General features: G+C 40.5%; 1 protein-coding gene across 1 annotated transcript in view; it reads right to left on the bottom strand.

The window, feature by feature from the left end:
- The window catches only part of CENPI (centromere protein I), a 67,855-nt gene that overhangs the window by 38,818 nt on the left and 12,713 nt on the right, over positions 1 to 16,324 (bottom strand). The window contains 2 exon segments of the mRNA XM_030934091.1: positions 5,257 to 5,303; positions 5,592 to 5,640. Coding sequence (XP_030789951.1) covers positions 5,257 to 5,303; positions 5,592 to 5,640 — 96 coding nt within the window.

The raw sequence follows: 16,324 nt of genomic DNA, 5'->3' as shown, positions 1-16,324 counted from the left end.
AAAGTAAGGCAGCAAATGAGGCTTAGAAATACAATATTTCCATTTTATAACAGCTTCTTGAAATTAAATGCATTAAAAAACCAAAATGACCCAGTTTATCTATGTTGAAAGTATCTCCTAACCCCTGTACACCCATTAGTAATGAGTATCAGAGTGTTTGTTTTGAGCTAGAATGCTTTTTAGAGAATACTTAGTTGCGCTGAGGCCTTTAGAACTTATAGTCTAGTTAATTAAAACTATCTTTTTTGTTAAAAAGTTAATACTAAAAGAGGGAAGGGGGAGATTTCCAGTCAAAAATGGCATATTGAACATATGATTAACTCTGGGTTCTCCCAAAGCCCCATTTAAAAGACAGTGAAAGAATGAAAAAGGTGGCTGGGCGCAGTAGCTCATGCCTGTAATCCCAGCACTTTGGAAGGCCGAAGTGGGTGTATCACTTAAGGTCAGAAGTTTGAGACCAGTCTGGCCAACATGGTGAAACCCCATCTCTACTAAAAATACAAAAATTAGGCCGGGTGTGATGGTGCACACCTGTAGTCCCAGCTAGTCGGGAAGCTGAGGCAGGAGAATGGCTTGAACCTGGGAGGCAGAGGTAGCAGTGAGCTGAGATCGCATCACTGCACTCCAGCCTAGTGACGGAGTGAGACTCCATCTCCAAATAAACAAATAAATAAATAAATAAATAAATAAAATAAGAATGCAAAAGGATAAAGCAAACCACAAGTTCAAAGAGAACAAGAGAGGAGACAACAGCATATGAGAAATCTAAATAAGATTTTGGAACCTAGAATGAAGATGGTTAAATAGAAACCAAGTTAGCAGAATAGATAAAATGAAATCTAAGGTATAGACAGAAAAAGCCTCAAAAAAATCAGATTCTTGCTTGACAACTCCCAGAAAGGATCAAGAGTTGAGGGACCAGATATCTCTAAAAAGTGGGGATGCAAGAGGGACAGAAAACAGGAGTATTGTATGAAAGGCTATATAAGAAGCAGTTAGAATCCCAAATTCCTTCATTATACTGGCAAAACATTAGGGCTTTACTCTCTGAAAATGAAGCTGGACTTGGATACCAGGCACAGCCAAGGGAGGATACCAAGACCATTTCTCACTGCTTTCTAGTGCTCAGGTCTCAGAGTACCAGTAGCCAGGTTTACACCCTGTGATGATGTATTACCCCATTCTAACACTGCTATAAAGAACTGCCCGAGACTGGGTCATTTATAAAAGGAAAGAGATTTAACTGACTCACAGTTCCGCATGGCTAGGGTGGCCTCAGGAAACTTAAAATCATGGCGGAAGGAGAAGCAAACACATCCTTCTTCACATGATGGCAGGAAGGAAAAGAATTAGAGCTGGGCAAAGGGGGAAGCCCCTCATAAAACCATCAGATCTTGTGAGAACTCACTATCACAAGAAGAGCATGAGGGAAACAGCCCCCATGATTCAATTACCTCCCATCGGGTCCGTCCCATGACATGTGGGGACTATGGGAATTATAATTCAAGATGAGATTTGGGTGGGGACACAGCCAAACCATATTGGATGGTTAATTTTAAGTGTTGATTTGGCTGGTCCACAGGCTGCCCAGATATTTGGAGAAACATTATTTTGGGTGTTTCTGTGAGGGTTTTTCGGATATAATTAACATTTAAATCAGTAGACTTTGAGTAAAGCAAATTGACTGCCCTCTGCAATGTGGATAGGTGTCATCCAATCAGTTGATGGCCTGAATAGAAGAGGTCCTAAAAGAAGAAGAAAATGTCCGACAGACTGCCTTCAGACTTTATCTGCAACAGCAGTTCTTCCTGGTTCTATAGTAGACTGCCACTTAACTCAAACTGGAACATCAGCTCTCCTGGGTCTCCAGCCTGCGGGCCCATCCTGTAGATTTTGGACTTACCAGCCACCATAATCAAATGAGCCAATTCCCTATAATATTATAAATACACACACACACACACACACACACACACACACACACGATTCTCTATGTACAACTGTGCAACCCCATAAGACAGGAAACAGGAGAATTCTGCTTTGAGAATATTAACATAGTCATCTGGGAGGATCCTCAACAAAACATCAAGATCCTACAATGAACAAGTCCTGCTCATACACACAAGTTTCCAATCATCATGTTACTGTTTTACTTTTAAATATGAACAATTAAGCTTTACCAAGCATTGGTGAGCAGTGGCTCACACCTGTAATCCCAGCACTTTGGGAGGCCAAGGCGGGAGAATTGCTTGAGCCCAAGAGTTTGAGACCAGCATGGGTGACACAGAGAGACCCTGTCTCTACAAAAAATTTAAAAATCAGCCAGGTCTGGTGGTGCATGCCTGTAGTCCCAGGTACTCTAAAGGCTGAGGAGGGAGGATCACTTGAGCCCAGGAATTCACGGTGTCAGTGAGCCATGATCATGCCACTGCACTTCAGCCTGGGTGCAAAGTGAGACCCCCATCTCTAAAAAAAAACTTAAAATAAAATTTAAATGTAAAAAGTACCATGAAAGACCAAACAATCTGAAAACAGAAACTACGAGGAAACAGAGACAAAGCTTGAAACAGAAAAAAATCACAGCCCAAAGTGTATACACACAGGCTCATGCCTGGTAGAGGGAGAACCAACCCTTAGGATGAGACCTAATTCCCCTTTCTTGTTCTAAAGATTGCTCTGGATAGGGCCTAGCGTATGTAGGAAAATGCCCCACTTCCTACCATTCATGCCTGCCACCAGAAAGACAATTTTTGTGGTTTTGTTTCCTTCATAGATGGGAGTTATGGGGCATGGATGGGGACAGACGGGATATATGCCTTGGCAGGTATCAGAAATTCACACATCCAATGTATTTCCTCACATATGTTGACTATGCCTGTTACTATCATGCATGTTAGGTTACATATGAACATGGCTATGCCTTCTTGGTTTGATATTGTTGGACTTAGCCAAATTCATCAAAATTCAGCTAACCAAAACAATGTTATGTATGCATCTTTATAAATGGGTACTTATTGATAATGGAATAATTTAGTGATGTACTGTATAGAGTGGTAGTAATGAAACCATACATTTAGTGTCTCCATTATAAAGTTTTAGACAATCATCTCATAAATCATTTTTTAACTTGAACATACACTGTGTTTCAGCTCATACAAATCAGCAAGACCTTTTTTTTTTGGAGATAGAGTCTCGCCCCGTTGCCCAGGCTGGCATGATCTCAGCTCACTGCAACCTCCACCTCCCAGGTTCAAACAATTCTCCTGCCTCAGCCTCCCAAGTAGCTGGGATTACAGGTGCCCACCATCACACCCAGCTATTTTTTTGTATTTTTAGTAGAGACAGGGTTTCACCATGTTGGCCAAGATGGTCTCGAACTCTTGACCTTGTGATCTGCCCACCTAGCCTCCCAAAGTGCTGGGATTACAGGTGTGAGCCACCGCACCCAGGTACTAAGATCTTTTATTATGGTAAGAATTGTCTTATTCCATTGAAACGTTTTGCTGTAACATGGGAAAAGGTACATCTTTTTCATAATTTCTATTAATGTAAAATAAGATTCAAAATGGACAAAAATATTACCAATGATATCTTCAGAGAACTAAGAAAAAATAATTGTACCCATGGAACTAAAACAGAAGGCTATAAAAAAATAATCATTGAACTGCACTAAGAGGAGACCTCACATTGGAGAAGCACAAATGTGTTCTGTGTTTGTGTCTTTCATTCAATAAATGCCTATAGGTAGGCCATGAAGGCTCCAGTTAGGCATGGCCACTATTACTTCCTATTGTTTCATATCCAAAGCTTCACAGACTTCTGTTACCTGGCAGGTAAAATGGAAATAACAATGCAAGAGAGCTGTAAGGACTAGAGCTAACAATCAGAGAATACACTGAAGTTTAAGCATCCAGAAGATAATGTCTTAAAATGCTTTCCTAGGCCAGACTCAGTGGCTCACACCTGTAATACCAGCACTTTGGGAGGCCAAGGCAGGTGAATCACCTGAGATCAGGAGTTTGAGACCAGCCTGGCCAACATGATGAGACCACCGTCTCTACTAAAAATACACAAATTAGCCTGGCGTGGTGGTGTGCGCCTGTAGTCTCAGCTACTCAGGAGGCTGAGGCAGGAGAACTGCTTGAACCCAGGAGGCAGAGGTTGCAGTGAGCTGAGATCGCACCACTGCACTCCAGCCTGGGCAACAGAGCGAGACTCCATCTCAAAAAAAAAAAAAAGCTTTCCTAGATCACATCCATACAAAATATAAATTCATTTATGACCACTCCCTAACACTTACTGTTACAGCCATACCAACCCAGCTCCCTAAACAATGTTTGCTGTTTGACATCTCCATGTCTTTGCTCACGCTGTTCCCTCTGGGAGGAATGACCTTCTCTCCCTTCTTTGCCTACTTAAATCCTATTCATCCCTTAAAAATTATCTCAAGCAGGGCGGGTGCAGTGGTTCATGCCTGTAATCCCTGCACTTTGGGAGGCTGAGGCAGGTGGATCACCTGAGGTCAAGAGTTCGAGACCAGCCTGGCCAACATGATGAAACCCTGTCTCTACTAAAAATACAAAAAATTAGCTGGGCATGGTGGCGGGCACCTGTAATCCCAGCTACTCAGGAGGCTTAGGCAGGAGAATTGCTTGAACCCAGGAGGTGGAGGTTGCAGTGAGCTTACGCCCCACTGCAATCCAGCCTGGGCAACAAGAGTGAAACTCCATCTATAAAATAAAAATAAAATAAAATAATTATCTCAAGCATCACCACTCCTCCTTGACCCCAAGTCTGATTCCGATTTTTCATTTTGTTGACTGAGTTCCCCAGAAAATAAATTCCTTAAAGATAATGAGTTATAGGCCAGGTGCGGTGGCTTACGCCTGTAATCCCAGCACCTTGGGAGGCTGAGGCGGGTGGATCACTGAGGCCAGGAGTTCCAGACCAGCCTGGCCAACATGCGGAAACCCTGTCTCTACCAAAAAATACAAAAGTTAGCTGGGTGTGGTGACGCGTGCCTATAATCCCAGCTATTCGGGAGGGTGAGGCAGGAGAATCGCTTGAACCTGGGAGGCGGAGGTTGCAATGAGCCGAGATCGTGACACTGCACTCTAGTCTGGGCAACAGAGTGAGACCCTGTCTCAAAAAAAAAAAAAAAAAAAAGATCGAGTTATTTGATTTTGTATTCCCAATGCCTGGCTCAGTACCTGGTACATAGTACATTGGCAGGTCTTAGGTCTTTTCGGTACTCACCATTTTGGCCTGAAGATCAAGCAGTTTTCTCACACGAAATGGTTTGACTAGAAAACATAAAGGAAAGAGGTACCATGCATTCGGATTCAGAATAAAAAGAAATTGGTTATATTTAACCACCATGCAGTTCATACAGTTTCTTCTTATAACATATCAAGAAAATAAATACCCTGTTCAGTTAAGCCATTGAGCAGATGCTCTTAAAGTACTAAAAAGCAATTTCCACAAAATGACTTCTGTCATATAACTAATGCTAATAGTTATTTTAACTTTATAAAGGCCAATACAAATGCTAATTCCACAAAGTGCAATACAACTGTAATGAAAATACTCACCATTCTCTTTTTTGGTAAGTAAATATAACAAATGGCAAACATAAGGGCACTGTTAAAACATAAAAAAAAAATTAAGAGAAATGATAATATGTCTTGAACAGAGGGGCAACACATTTTCCTCAAATGTCAATCTTACACTGATTAAGTAAAAAACCTTCAGGACTTCACTGAACAATAGTTTTACAAAGAGTCTCTTTTTCCTACTATATAGTGATAAAAAAACAATAGTTTTAATCAGCATCTCATTAGGTAATTTTTTAGTTATTTTTGGAATGTAAAGATATTGCAGACAATTTGAAAAACAGAATTACCTATCATCCTTCTACCTAACAACAATTCATGCATTCCTTTCAATATTTGTATAAATTCATACAAATATTGAAAGGAATGCATGAATTGTTATTATATACAAATACTGAAAGGAATGCATGAATTGTTGTTATTCCTTTCAATATTTTTATGTATGTATGTATTGTTAGTTGGTGGAGACAAGGTCTCACTATGTTGCCCAGGCTGGTCTCTAACTCCTGGCCTCAAGTGATCCTCCTGACTCAGCCTCCTAAAGTACTAGGATTACAGGCATGAGCCACTGTATCTGGCCCATACTTATTAAGACATAAACTTGAAACTTTTATCCTGATTTTCTATTTAAAACCATTTTCCCATGTTGTCTATTCTTCAAACTTATCATTTTCAATGATGCTTCATACTCCAGTCAGTATATATACAAGAATTTAGTTAACAGCTTAGTCTTCAGTTTGGCAAATAGCATGCACTCAATTTGCTAATTAAATTATTGAATGACTGATTCCCTTCTACCATTTCATTTTCAGTGTCCATCTGTAGAGGTCTTACTCTAGATTAGGGGTCAGGAAACTATGGTCTCCCTGTTTTTGTATATAAAGTTTTATTGGGACACAGCCACATTCATTAATTTATTATTGTCCACAGTTGCTTGCACACCACACCAGCAGACTTGAATAGTTGCGACAGAGACAATATGGCCTTCATGCTCAGAATATGTATTACCTATCCCTTTAAGAAAAAGTTTGCCAACACCTTCTCTAAATAACAGGAAAGTGAAAAAATAAAGTATTTAATAGTACTAGAGAAAGCAACAAGAGCAAAGACTTTCTTTAAACAAAAATTTGTTATTTTTGTAGTCATGACTCTAAACTTTAAAGTCTAAACTACAGCATATTCCATATTGCCTCTTCTGTACTTAGAAATGGTTTGAGAAAGAATCTAAACATATTTTTAATAAGCATGAATTTAGATATGGATTTTTTTTTTTTTTTTTTGAGACAGAGTTTCACTCTTGTTGCCCAGGTTGGGGCACAATGGCATGATCTCAGCTCACTGCAACCTCCGCCTCCCGGGTTCAAGCGATTCTCCTACCTCAGCCTCCCGAGTAGCTGGGATTACAGGCATGCACCACCACGCCCGGCTAAGTTGGTATTTTTAGTAAAGACAGGGTTTCTCCATGTTGTTCAGGATGGTTTCGAACTCCCGACCTCAGGTGATCTGCCCACCTTGGCCTCCCAAAGTGCTGGGATTACAGGTGTGAGCTACCACGCCTGGCTGGACTCTTTTTTTAAAAGAAAGAATACATGTTATGACCATGTCTGCCATATGCTACCCAGAGAATAGCAATTTTCAGTATAAAAAATGTGTTACCTCATACGCTTAAGGATATGAACTATTAGCAACACTATCATGTTGAATATGAAATGAGTGTTACACAATCACTTGCCCTAGACTCCAGCATTATAGGAAATCTGACATTCTCTTTTAATCACATGTAGAAAGGAAAAACTCATATATATTAATTATTTTAAAATTGCCTTTCTGTCAAATATTTAGGTTGGTGCAAAAGTAATTGCAGTTTTTGCTATTTCAATGGCAAGTACTTTAATAAGTACTTGGGTTATAAAAGGCTCAGTCCCTGCCTGGAAGAACTCAGTCTATTGAGCTATTAGAGGAAAGGAGAAAGCATATCTTCTTATTTCCTATTCTTTACAAAGTATGTTTAAACACAGAATTCATTTGTATTGCAATTTGGTCAGTTTATGAACAGAAACAATATGAGGTTAAGAGAGATGTCAGAGGTTAAGAGAGATGTCAAAGGTTAAGAGAGAGACAATGATGTACCACTTGTCATTCAACCACACCTGTGCACCACAAGACATGCAGCAGGGATAAGCATCCTGCATCCTTACTTTCTATCGACACTTCCAAGGTTACCACTCTTTCACCCTTGTATAGAAAAAGACCTCCTCTGAGACTTAGTTCACCCAACTTTACTACCTCTACCTTACCTATACCTTGTCAGCTCACTACTAACCTAGTACCTTCCCCAAAATTCCATGAGGATTTGGGCATCTCATTCAGTTTTCAGCTCTAACTCTAAACCCAATATCATGCCAGATGACTTTAATGTCCCTATCAACAAATCACCGTGGTCTTAGAGTTTACTGACCTCAATTCCAATGACCTGATAACCATCTACAGAAATATTGTGTATTAGATACGCCGAATGACCCTGACTGCTTTCCTGCCAACTTAGCAATGTTTTTGACATCATATCCAGCTGTTGAAGCATGTTTCAGAGCTGGCATGAAAGCAAGAATCTGCAGTTCCCAAAAACAAAGTGAAAGTAGAAACACTAAATATTGAACAAGCTTTCTCACCAATATTTCTTGCCAAACCTTAAAAACTTTGAACTTACGACTTTAATAGCTACAAAGGGAGGCAGGGGTAGGGTAGGCAGAGGATAAAGCTTAGGACCCACCCAATGTGTAGATTATGCAGAGGATCTATTATAATAAAAAACTGGAACCCCCAAGAGCTACACACTAAGTGTATGGTTGTGAAATTAAAACCCCACTGTGTTGAACAGGACAGCAAGTAAACTTTCTGGTCTTGACCGTGGAAATGGGTGAAAGGAAAATAAAACCTTTCCTAAGAATTTGTAACCTCAAGCCAGCTCAAAAAATGTCTGCAGTTTGGCCACGCGTGGTGGCTCATGCCTGTAATCACTTTGGGAGACCAAGGCAGGCAGATTACCTGAGGTCAAGAGTTCGAGACCAGCCTGACCAACATGGATAAACCCCGTCTCTACTAAAAATACAAAATTAGCTGGGCATGGGGGTGCATGCCTGTAATCCTAGCTACTCGGGAGGCTGAGGCAGGAGAATCGCTTAAACCTGGGAGGCAGAGGTTGCGGTGAGCCAAGATCACGCCATCGCACTCCAGCCTGGGCAACAAGAGCAAAACTCTGTCTCAAAAAAAAAAAAAAAAAAAAAAAAAAAAAAAAAAAAAAAAATATATATATATATATATATATATATATATATATCTGCAGTTTGAATTTACACAAATGGGATGGCCTGGAAAACCTAAAGAGAATAACTTAAAGTGGCTCTAGCTTAGTTGTAACTCCCAGGTAAATCATGTATCTTGTATCCAGGGACTTGTATCTAGAATACAGAAAGAGCTCTTATAACCCTATAGGATAATGAACAACCCAATTTAAAAGTGGACAAAGAATCCTAACAGACATTTCTCCAGGGAGGGTATACAAATGGCCAATAAGCACATGAAAAGATGCTCAATATCATTAGTTATCAGGGAAATGCAAATCAAAACCACAATGAAAGACTACTTTACACCTATTAGCATAGCTATAATCAAGTCAGATAAAATAGCCAGTATTGGTGAGGATGTGATGAAATTTGAACCCTGTTATAGATTGCTGGAGGGAATGAAAAATGGTACAGCCACTGTGGAAAAGAGTTTGGCGATTCCTCAAAAAGCTAAACATAGAATCGCCATATGATACAGTAATTTTTTTCCTAGGTATATACTCAAAGGAACTGAAAAAGCAGGAACCTGAACAGATATTTATATACCAATATTCAACACAGCATCATTCACAATAGCCAAAAGGTGGGAACAACTCAAATGTCCAACAACAGATGAATGGATAAACAAAATGAGATATAGTCATCCCTTGTTATCAGCAGGGGATTGGTTCCAGGACTTCCCCTCTCCGCCATCATATCAAACTCTACAGATTCTCAAGTTCGTTATATAAAATTGTGTAGTACTTGCATATAACCTATGCACATCCTCCTGTATACTTTAATCAGGGGGTGCCCAGTCTTTTGTTTTCCGGGCCACACTGAAAGAAGAACTGTCTTGAGCCACACATAAAATACACTAACACTAACGATAGCTGATGAGCTTAAAAAAAAATCCCCCCCAAAAATCTCATAATGTTTTAAGAAAGCTTACGAATTTGCGTTGGGCCTCATTCAGAGCAATCCTGGGTTGTGGGTTGGACAAGCTTGCTTTAAATCATCTCTGGATTAGTTATAATACTTAATATAATGTAAATGCTATGTAAATAGTTATTACACTATTACACTAAAAAATACTATTACACTAAAAAATATTATTTTTTATTTGTATTATTTTTTATTGTTATCTGTATCTTTTAATATTTTCAATCAATAATTGGATGAATCTATGGATGCAGAACCCTCAGACACAGAGGGCTGACTTCATATATATGAAGTAGAATATTATTCACCCATAAAAAGGAATGAAGTTCTGATACATGGTACAAATGGATGAACCTTGAAGACATTATGATAAGTGAAAGAAGTCAGACACAAAAGGATAAATACTGTATGATTCTACTTATGTGAGGTGCCTAGAATAGGCAAATTCATAGAGACAGATAGTAGATTAGAGGCTACTAGGAGCAGGGGAAAGAGGGAATAGGGAGTTACTGTGTAATGGTTAGAAAATTTCAGTTTAGGGTAATGAAAAAGTTTTGGAAATAGATAGTGGTGATGCTTGCACGACACTGTGAATGTAATACATGTCACTGATATATACACCAAAGAAGTTTTAAAATGGTGAGGGTCAGGCACAGTGCCTCACATCTATAATCCCAGCACTTTGGGAGGCCAAGGCAGGAGGATTGCTTAACGCCAGAAGTTCAAGGCCAGCCTGGGCAACATAGTGAGACTCTGTCTCTAGAAAAACTTTAAAAATTAGTTGGGCATGGTAGTGCATGCCTGTGGTCCCAGCTACTTTGCATGATGAAGTGGATGACTCATTGTATGGTATGCGAAATAAATCTCAATAAAGCTGTGTTTGTCTTTGGTTTTTTTTTTTTTTTTTGAGACAGAGTCTCGCTCGTCACCCAGGCTGATCAATCGAGGTTGCAGAGAGCCATGACAGTGCCACTGCACTCCAGCCTGCACAAGAGTGAGACCCCATCCCAAATTAAAAAAAAAAAAGGCTGGGCGCGGTGGCTCAAGCCTTTAATCCCAGCACTTTGGGAGGCCGAGACGGGCGGATCACAAGGTCGGGAGATCGAGACCATCCTGGCTAACACGGTGAAACCCCGACTCTACTAAAAAATACAAAAAAACTAGCCGGGCGAGGTGGCGGGCGCCTACAGTCCCAGCTACTCGGGAGGCTGAGGCAGGAGAATGGCATAAACCCGGGAGGCGGAGCTTGCAGTGAGCTGAGATCCGGCCACTGCACTCCAGCCTGGGTGACAGAGCAAGACTCCGTCTCAAAAAAAATAAATAAATAAAATAAAATAAAATAAAATAAAATAAAATAAAATAGAAATAATGAAAAAAAATAAATGGCCAGGCTCAGTGGCTCAAGCCTGTAATACTAACACCTTGGGAGGCCAAGGAGGGCAGATCACCTGAGGTCAGGGATTTGAGACCAGCCTGGCCGACATGGTGAAACCCTGTCTCTACTAAAAATACAAAAATTAGCCAGGCGTGGTGGCACATGCCTATAATCCCAGCTACTCGGGAGGCTGAGGCAGGAGAATCACTTGAACCTGGGAGGCCGAGGTTGCAGTGAGCTGAGATCACACCATTGCACTCCAGCCTGGGCAACAAGAGTGAAACTCTGTCTCAAAAAATAAATTAAAAAAAAAAATTTAAGTACTAATACACCAGGCACGGTGGCTCATGCCTGTAACCCCAGCACTTTGGGAGGCCAAGGCAGGCAAATCACCTGAGGTCGGGAGTTCAAGACCAGCCTGACCAACACGGAGAAACCTCATCTCTACTAAAAATACCAAAAATTAGCCAGGCGTGGTGGCACATGTCTGTAATCCCAGCTACTCAGGAGGCTGAGGCAGGAGAATAGCTTGAACCTGGGAGACGGAGGTTGCATTGAGCCAAGATGGCGCCACTGCACTCCAGCCTGGGCAACAAGAGTGAAACTCCATCTCTCCATTTCCCCTCCATCTCGGGAGGGGAAAAAAAAAAGTACTAATACATGCTATAACACAGATGAAACTTGAAAACATTTTGCTAAGAGGCAAGTCATAAAAGACCACATCATTACATTAGTTCACTTATATAAAATGTCCAAAATAGGCAAACTTATACGACAGAAAATTAGATTAGGGGTTGCTTAGAGCTAGGGGGTTAATAGAGAGATGGGAGTGATAGCAAAGGGTATGGGGTTTCTTTTTTTTTCTTTTTGAAATGATGAAAATGTTCTAAAATTGACTATGCTGAAATGGTTGTACATACCTGTGACTATACTTAAAATCAGTAAATTGAATACTTTAAATGGGTGAATTGTGGAGTATGTGAATTAAATCTCAATAAAGCTGTGTCTTTTTTTTTTTTTTTTTTGAGACAGAGTCTTGCTCATCACCCAGGCTGGAGGGTGCAGTGGTGCAATCTCGGCTCACTGCAATCTCCGCCTCCCCGGTTCACACGATTCTCCTGCCTCAGCCTCCCAAGTAGCTGGGATTAGAGGTGCCTGCCACCATGCCTGGCTAATTTTTGTATTTTTCGTAGAGACGGGGTTTCGCCATGTTGGCCAGGGTGTTCTCAAACTCCTGACCTCAGGTGATCCGCCGCCCTCAGCCTCCCAAAGTGCTGGGATTACAGGTGTGAGCTACCACGCCTGGCCTAAAGCTGCTTTTTAAAAGTAGCTAGAGAGAAAAGAAAAAAAGGATTACAATTAGACTGATTCAATAACATGATGGAAGCAAGGAGCCAGTGGAATGATATTGTCAGTATCCCAAAAAAATGTAACTGTCATTACAGAATTCTACATACACCAATACCAGTTTTTAAGAACAAGGGCAAAGTAGAGACACTTTCAGACAAAGAGTTTGCCATCAAAAGATTTTCAATGAAAGAATAAAAAATACACTTTTAGCCAAAGGAAAATAATCTCATCTTGAAGGTGTAAGATGCAAAAACAAATGATGAGCAAAGATACTGGGAGATATGTGGGCAAATCTAAACAATTATCAACTGTAAAAACAGTATTGGTCAGGCGCAGTGGCTCACGCCTGTAATCCCAACACTTTGGGAGGCCGAGGCAGGCGGATCACCTTGAGTTTGAGACCAGCCTGACCAATATGGAGAAACCCTGTCTCTACTAAAAATACAAAAAAATCGCACCATTGCACTCCAGCCTGGGCAACAGGCTGTCTCAAAAGGAAAAAAAAAACACCTATTCTGTGTGTGTGTGTGCGCGTATGTGTGTGTGTGTGTGTAAAGGGATGGAGAAAAACAAGGTAAAACTAAAACCAGACAACAACAGCATATAAGCCAGGAGCAGTATGATGAGAGCTAAAGCATTCTTCAGTACCATATGACAGGAAGAGAAAAAAAAGAACAAGAAAAAGAGAGTTAAAGCATCCTAAGGTTTTTGAATGCTATAAGATAAAGGTACAGATGCCAGTCACCTTTAGACTTAAAGTATGCATGTTAAGTAGGTACAAAAACACTTAGATGACTTCCAAACAAGAATAGGAAAAAAAACTAGGGTCAAAAAAAAAAAAAAAAGCTCATTTAGAATATCTCAAAATAAGATATCTGAATTTACTTCTACTATAATCACTACACCAAGGTAAATAAACTAATTCTCAGCCGGGCACAGCAACAGAGTGAGACTCCGCCTCAAAAAAAAAAAAATTAGAGGACCCCTTGGCTGGTGTGGTAGCTCACACCTGTAATCCCAGCACTTTGAGAGCCCGAGGCCGGTGGATCACCTGAGGTCAGGAGTTAAAGACCAGCCTGGCCAACATGGTGAAACCCCATCTTTACTAAAAATACAAACAAATTAGCCAGGCGTGCTGACAGGTGCCTGTAATCTCAGCTACTTGGGAGGCTGAGGCAGGAGAATCTCTTGAACCCAGGAGGTGGAGGTTGCTATGAGCTGAGATCACGCCATTGCACTCTAGCCTGGGCCACAAGAGCAAAATTCTGTCTCAAAAAAAAAAAAAAAAAAAAATTAGAGGACCCCAAAATTGCTTTTTGTTTTTCTGGGTAATGTCTGTCAACACTGACCAGGTTAGAAATAATACTGAGAATATTTTTTTTGAGACAGGTTCTTGCTCTGTCACCCATGCTGGAATACAATGGCACCATCACAGCTCACTGCTGCCTCCAACTCCCAGGCTCAAACAATCATATGATTTCCGCGCCCCGCCCCACCCCCAGCCTCCCAAGTAGTTGGGAGTACAAGTGCATGCCACCACACCCAGCTTTTTTTTTTTTTTCCCAGTAAAGACGAGGTCTCACTAGGCTGAAATGCAATGGCATGATCTCAACTCACTGCAACCTCTGCCTCCTGGACTATAGTGATCCTCCTGCCTCAGCCTCCTAAGTAGCTGGGACTATAGGCACATACCACCACACCTAGCTAATTTTTGTACATTTTGTAGAGATGGGGTTTCACCATGTTGTCCAAGTTGGTCTCGAACTCCTGAGCTCAAGTGATCTGCCCACCTCGGCCTCCTCAAAGTGCTGGAATTACAGGCATGAGCCACCACGCCCAGCCCATTTCTACAAATCTTTTTAATGTCTCTGGCTTAAGAGAATACAGTTGGAATCTGTGCTTCTATATTAATTCTGTTATGTTTTGATTGAATTGCATGAAGAAAATCCAGCCTCACACAGATATATAGTTGGAAAAGGTAGGAATAGTTTAAAAGGCTTTTCAGAAAATTATGGATATTAGTCTTTGCTACTACACCAAAACTTGACAAGTGGTAGTTTCTTAAGGGGTAGCTGTAATGTGGAATCTGAAACACTCTCAATGAAAGCTCTGTACTCTGTTCCATTAAAATTCATTGATGCATCTTGTATTTTAAAGGGTTCTTTTACTCATTTATGAATTTAGAACATCATAGTTGTTCATCGGGAAAATATTGGCTCACTGAGTTATACTGAGCTTCCAAATGCTGACACATTTCATTATATGGTAACTAAAAATCACAACATTAATACCATCACCAATTATTAGAAAAGTCTTTCAGGTATCTGAAAGCTGTCAGGTTCATAGTGGCAGATACAAATTTTCTAAACTTTAATTTTTCACTTGAATGCTCAAATGTTATCACTGGCAACAGATACGGCCAGTTGTTTTCCTTGAATAACAGGCTTGTTTTGTTCATTTTCAAGAAAACATCTTCCAAGTACCCAAGTCTGTATAACCATGGTTTGTATGTCAGTCACTCTTGTTTTTGAGACAGAGTCTCACTCTGTCGCCAGGCTGGAGTGCAGTGGCGTGATCTTGTCTCACTGCAACCTCTGCCTCCTGGGTTCAAGCAATTCTCCTGCCTCAGCCTCCCAAGTAGCTGGGACTACAGGTGCGCGTCAACATGCCTAGCTAATTTTCCTATTTTTAGTAGAGACGGGGTTTCACCATGTTGGCCAGGATGGTCTCAATCTCTTGACCTTGTGATCCGCCTGCCTCGGCCTCCCAAAGTGCTGGGATTACAGGTGTGAACCACTGCGCCCGGCCATCAGTCATTCTTTCAAATAAAAAAGGAGCTAGTTTGGCTCACAACTCAATCACACAAATGCTTTTCCTCAGAATAACCATTGTACTTTAGTATGCAGGAGGACTTTGTACTTGCCATTTCATCACACAGAATATTAAAGACGTAGAGATTTAATAAAACTATTGAGTTAATTTTTATGCTTCACTTGACATTCTTAAGTGAAATTAGCATTTTTGTTTTTTTTACCACAATGAAGAACATAATGAAGAATATGCTAGTACAGTTTGGTGCCACTGCCTTGATTCATGTTAAATGGCCAGTAGTTTTACCCACAATTGCTTTAGCACCATCAGCGCTAAGGTTAACAAAGTGAAAATGGCAAATAATACCTTGGTGTTATTATGAAAATAATTTTGACCTCTTGGACTTCCTGAAAGGGTCTTAGGAAGCGCCAGGGGGTCCACAGACCATATTTGAGTATTTCTTGTCTAGGACATCATGTTATACCTAGATTATCATGTCAGCTTCCTAACTAGTATTCCTGCCTTCGGCCTCTCTCTTAATTCACATTGTTGGGCACTACTAGATATAGCTTCCTACAGAGCTGCTTTCAACATATTCCAGCCAGAAATTTTCAGTGATTTACCCACTGAATAAAGTTCAAATTCCTTAGCATCACATCGGAAGACCTCTACAATCTGTCCTCACCCAACTTTTTCAGACTTACCACCTAACACCATCGCCAATTAAGTCAGGCTGGTCTATTTAAGGTCTCCTAAAACACAATTTACACACCTCACAACTTTGCTTGAAATATTCCCATCATATCAAATATCATTTTCTGTCACCAAATCCCAAATCCTATTCAAACTGTGAGGCCCAGCTCAACACCCACATACTTTATGGTGCTTTTAACTAATCATTTTGATTTACA

Source organism: Rhinopithecus roxellana, chromosome 7 (genome assembly GCF_007565055.1).
Source record: "Rhinopithecus roxellana isolate Shanxi Qingling chromosome 7, ASM756505v1, whole genome shotgun sequence".
Taxonomy (NCBI): domain Eukaryota; kingdom Metazoa; phylum Chordata; class Mammalia; order Primates; family Cercopithecidae; genus Rhinopithecus; species Rhinopithecus roxellana.
This window is presented reverse-complemented; position numbering and strand designations above follow the sequence as displayed.